Source organism: Oncorhynchus tshawytscha, linkage group LG22 (assembly GCF_018296145.1).
Source record: "Oncorhynchus tshawytscha isolate Ot180627B linkage group LG22, Otsh_v2.0, whole genome shotgun sequence".
Lineage (NCBI taxonomy): Eukaryota > Metazoa > Chordata > Actinopteri > Salmoniformes > Salmonidae > Oncorhynchus > Oncorhynchus tshawytscha.
Genome location: NC_056450.1, coordinates 20,884,113 through 20,888,693, shown reverse-complemented (window position 1 = coordinate 20,888,693; position 4,581 = coordinate 20,884,113). Strand labels below are relative to the sequence as shown.

General features: G+C 41.9%; 1 protein-coding gene across 1 annotated transcript; it reads right to left on the bottom strand.

The window, feature by feature from the left end:
* Positions 1 to 2,627: 2,627 nt before the first annotated feature.
* Positions 2,628 to 4,581, bottom strand: LOC112222029 (MICOS complex subunit MIC10). The gene is made up of 4 exons (XM_024384559.2): positions 4,419 to 4,581; positions 3,766 to 3,813; positions 3,011 to 3,117; positions 2,628 to 2,843 (listed from the first exon to the last, which is right to left on the bottom strand). Exons 1-4 carry the CDS (start codon positions 4,480 to 4,482, stop codon positions 2,835 to 2,837), a joined length of 228 nt encoding a protein of 75 aa, XP_024240327.1. The 5' UTR covers positions 4,483 to 4,581; the 3' UTR covers positions 2,628 to 2,834.

The following is a 4,581-nucleotide window of genomic DNA, read 5'->3' as shown; positions in this document are numbered from 1 at the left end:
TGGTCAATGACCTGAAGAGAGCTGGGACCACAGTCTCAAAGAGAACCATTAACACACTACGCCGTCATGGATTAAAATCCTGCAGCGTACGCAAGGTCCCCCTGCTCAAGCCAGCGCATGTCCAGGCCCGTCTGAAGTTTGCCAATGACCATCTGGATGATCCAGAGGAGGAATGGGAGAAGGTCATGTGGTCTGATAAGACAAGAGCTTTTTGGTCTAAACTCCATTTGCTGTGTTTGGAGGAAGAAGGATGAGTACAACCCCAAGAACACATCCCAACCGTGAAGCATGGAGGTGGAAACATTCTTTGGGGATGCTTTTCTGCAAAGGGGACAGGATGACTGCATCGTATTGAGGAGAGGATGGATGGGGCAATGTATCGCGAGATCTTGGCCAACAACCTCCTTCCCTCAGTAAGAGCATTGAAGATGGGTCGTGGCTGGGTCTTCCAGCATGACAACGACCTGAAACACACAGCCAGGGCAACTAAGGAGTGGCTCCGTAAGAAGCATCTCAAGGTTCTGGAGTGGCCTAGCCAGTCTCCAGACCTGAACCCAATAGAACATCATTGGAGGGAGCTGAAAGTCCATATTGCCCAGCGACAGCCCCGAAACCTGAAGGATCTGGAGAAGGTCTGTATGGAGGAGTGGGCCAAAATCCCTGCTGCAGTGTGTGCAAACCTGGTCAAGAACTACAGGAAACGTATGATCTCTGTAATTGCAAACAGGTTTCTGTACCACTAAGTGCTGCTTTTCTGATGTTTCAAATACTTATGTCATGCAATAAAATGCAAATGAATTACTTATCATACAATGTGATTTTCTGAATTTTTGTTTTAGATTCAGTCTCTCACAGTTGAAGTGTATCTATGATAAAAAAATTAGACCTCTACATGCTTTGTAAGTAGGAAAACCTGCAAAATCAGTGTATCAAATACTTGTTCTCCCCACTGTATATATAAAATCCCAGCTAATACACCATACAATCAGTACATCAAATCAATTTACATGGCACAGCTATCAAAATCTTGGTCATGAAATTAAGCTGGCATGGTTGAAGTCTGAAGTTTACATACACCTTAGCCAAATACTTTTAAACTCAGTTTCACAATTCCTGACATTTAATCCTAGTAAAAATTCCCTTAGGTCAGTTAGGATCACCACTTTATTTTAAGAATGTGAAAGAGAATGATTTCGGCTTTTATTTCTTTCATCACATTCCCAGTGGGTCAGAAGTTTACATACTCAATTAGTATTTGGTAGCAATGCCTTTAAATTATTTAACTTGGGTCAAATGTTTTGGGTAGCCTTCCACAAGCTTCCCACAATAAGTTGGGTGAATTTGGGCCCATTCCTCCTGACAGAGCTGGTGGAACTGAGTAAGGTCTGCAGGCCTCCTAGCTCGCACACGCTTTTCCAGTTCTGCCCACAAATTTTCTATAGGATTGAGGTGAAGGCTTTGATGTCCACTCCAATACCTTGACGCCTGAAGGTACTTCAGAGAGTTATTTCATACCGCTCAGGACGTGTTCTGTCTCCTAGAGATGAATGCACTTTGATGTGAAAAGTGCAAATCAATCCCAGAACAGCAAAGAACCTTGTGAAGATGCTGGAGGAAACAGGTACAAAAGTATCTATATCCACAGTAAACCTTAGTCCTATATAGACATAACCTTAAAGGCTGCTCAGCACGGAAGAAGCCATTTCTCCAAAGCCGCCATAAAAAAGCCAGACTACGATTTGCAACTGCACATGGGGATAAAGATCGTACTTTTTGGAGAAATGTCCTCTGGTCTGATGAAACAAAAATCAAACTGCTTGGCCATGATGACCATTGTTATGTTTGGAGGAAAAAGGGGGGGGGGGCTTGCAAGCCGAAGAACACCAACCCAACCGTGAAGCACGGGGGTGGCAGCATCATGTTGTGGGGGTGCTTTGCTGCAAGAGGGACTGGTGCACTTCACAAAATAGATGGCATCATGAGGTGGGAAATTATGTGGAGATATTGAAGCAACATCAAGACATCAGTTAAAAGTTAAAGCTTGGTCACAAATGGGTCTTCCAAATGGACAATGACCCCCAAGCACACATCCAAAGTTGTGGCAAAATGGCTTAAGGACAACAAAGTCAAGGTATTGGAGTGGCCATCACAAAGCCCTGACCTCAATCCTATAGAAAATGTGTGGGCAGAACTGAAAAGGCGTGTGCGAGCAAGTTGGCCTACAAACCTGACTCAGTTACACCAGCTCTGTCAGGAGGAATGGACCCAAATTCACCCAACGTATTGTGGGAAGTTTGTGGAAGGCTACCCGAAACGATTGATCCAAGTTAAACAATTTAAAGGCATTGCTACCAAATACTAATTGAGTGTATGTAAACTTCTGACCCACTGGGAATGTGATGAAAGAAATAAAAGCTGAAATAAATCACTCTACTATTATTCTGACATTTCACATTCTTAAAATAATATGATCCTAACTGACCTAAAACAGGGAATTTTTATTAGGATTAAATGTCAGGAATTGTGAAAAACTGAGTTTAAATGTATTTGGCTAAGGTGTATGTAAACTTCTGACTAACTGTATCAAAGAGTGAAATGGAAGATAAAACACTACACATCTAATCAGCTGTTTTAAAAACACACACAATCTCAATTGTCTTTATTTTACGATTATTTTATCTAAATAAAGACAGACTGTCCTGTTCAGGCACATATAAATTATACTAATACATATGGAAGGGTCAACCCACAGAAGGAAATTAGTCTGGCTGAAGGTCAGTGCAAAATGCGAAGCATCACAAAAACGTGACAGACAGTCCTTCACTGACGTTTGGCTACTGCTCCTGTGAGGAAAATAGTGAAGATAAAAGGGAGTCAATTTTCATTTTGAATTACATCTCAGTACGTTACGCAAGAACAATGTACGATATTGAGCAGAATGTAGGTCCAACATATTATGCATTAGTAACACATCCATCCTCAAAAAATGTGCATGGATTTTTATACTGACCTTAATGTTTCTCTGAATTAGATATGGTGCTCTCAAATCATTCTGGCAGTTTGTGTATGCCATGCCAAGCCCCATTCCTAAGCCAAAGGCAACTGGCCAGGTGTGTCCTGAGGAAAGCAAAATTTGTCCAAGCTATTTTCTCTTGAAAATACATTTACTCACAGAAATGTCTGAGTCACACTACCGTGATGACCTAAACAATGCTGTGTGCAGATATTTTCTTTTCACATGGTCCTTTCCTAGACTGGGAACTAAGACCACGTGGTCAAGTGAGAGCTTATGTTCCAAATGGTCTGGCCACAATATTTTTTAACTCCTGTTGAGTCCCATGTTAATTGACTGAATGCACACAGTTTTGGGCTATCGCACTAATTGCGATAGACCAAACACACAGAGAACCAACCAATGTAAAAGCACAACCCCCTTAATTAATGACTTAACGTGTTCACAACATCAAAAGAGCCTCCCTAGATGCAAATGTAATGTGCTAGCTATGTAACTAACATGCATCTGGTCAGGGCTGAGTATGCTCCTTTCCAGCAGAGTTGCAGGAATTGTGGTTGATGCACAAACAGGCCAGCACAATGCAACCTGGCTTGGCTTGGTTCAGTTCAGGTCAGTAGTGTGAAATAGTCAAGGCCACAATGGCTGCTCCACTGCAAATATTCCATATTTTGCATCATCAGTCTGCACCCCATAAAGAATGTTTATCTCTGGCCATTGTTAACAATCCTGTGAACAGTGAAAGTACTCACGTTTGAAGAATACCACAGAAAACACGATTCCTAAGCCCAGACCAGCACCTAAAAACAAGTAACATAGGGAGAAATGTTCAGGTAACAGAACTGAGACAGGAAATATGGGGCCAGAACCTGTACTGGCAGAGATGTAGCTAGCCATCTTGTCTCGACCAATGCACATCAAAAAGGAGACACGATGAAAGCATTGTATAATGCCAAAGTATCATACCTTTAACACATTTACCTAGAAAATTTAAACGAATATCCAATGGCTTGAGACATCTTATGCCTCTAGGCCCTACACCCCTTTGGACAAACACTGACAGGTTATAACTATGTAGTAGCAGCAACAATGTTTGCTGGCTACCAAAAGATGTTATTCACATCTTGCACGCTAGCTATGTGACTAACTGGACTGACAGTGATTGTAAATTACTAACTGATACTATAACAGTTAACGTTAGCTATATTACGAGAATAGGATGGCTGGCTGGCTGGCTGCTGCTACCGCCACCTACTACTACTACTACTCGTCCTTAGCAGACCTTCTAACTAGCTCAGTAGCTAGCAGTAAGTGATAGCTAGCTAATACTGACATGTTACTTTTAGTTGTATTATCTGGCAAAGCAGATTATAGCGAACGTTCTGGAACAAATTGAGTTATTTACCAAGTTTAACGGCGCTATCTGCGAGGCATCGATCCAGCTTTTTCCCCAGTTCCTTTTCAGACATGTTTAGCTTTTTGCTTGCTAAAAATGTCAAACGCAGTCCTTGGATTTCGGAGCCGTTATCTAGATCTCGCGATACCTCGTTTTACTTGAAGAGGAACAT

Bases quoted from the DNA above. Each gene is read 5' to 3' on its own strand.
- LOC112222029 (XM_024384559.2), bottom strand. From the start codon at position 4,482: ATGTCTGAAAAGGAACTGGGGAAAAAGCTGGATCGATGCCTCGCAGAT. The intron at 3,814-4,418 runs GTAAATAACTCA...ACTTGTTTTTAG, and splicing joins AGATAGCGCCGTTAAACTTG to GTGCTGGTCTGGGCTTAGGA. The intron at 3,118-3,765 runs GTGAGTACTTTC...TGCTTTCCTCAG, and splicing joins TTCTGTGGTATTCTTCAAAC to GACACACCTGGCCAGTTGCC.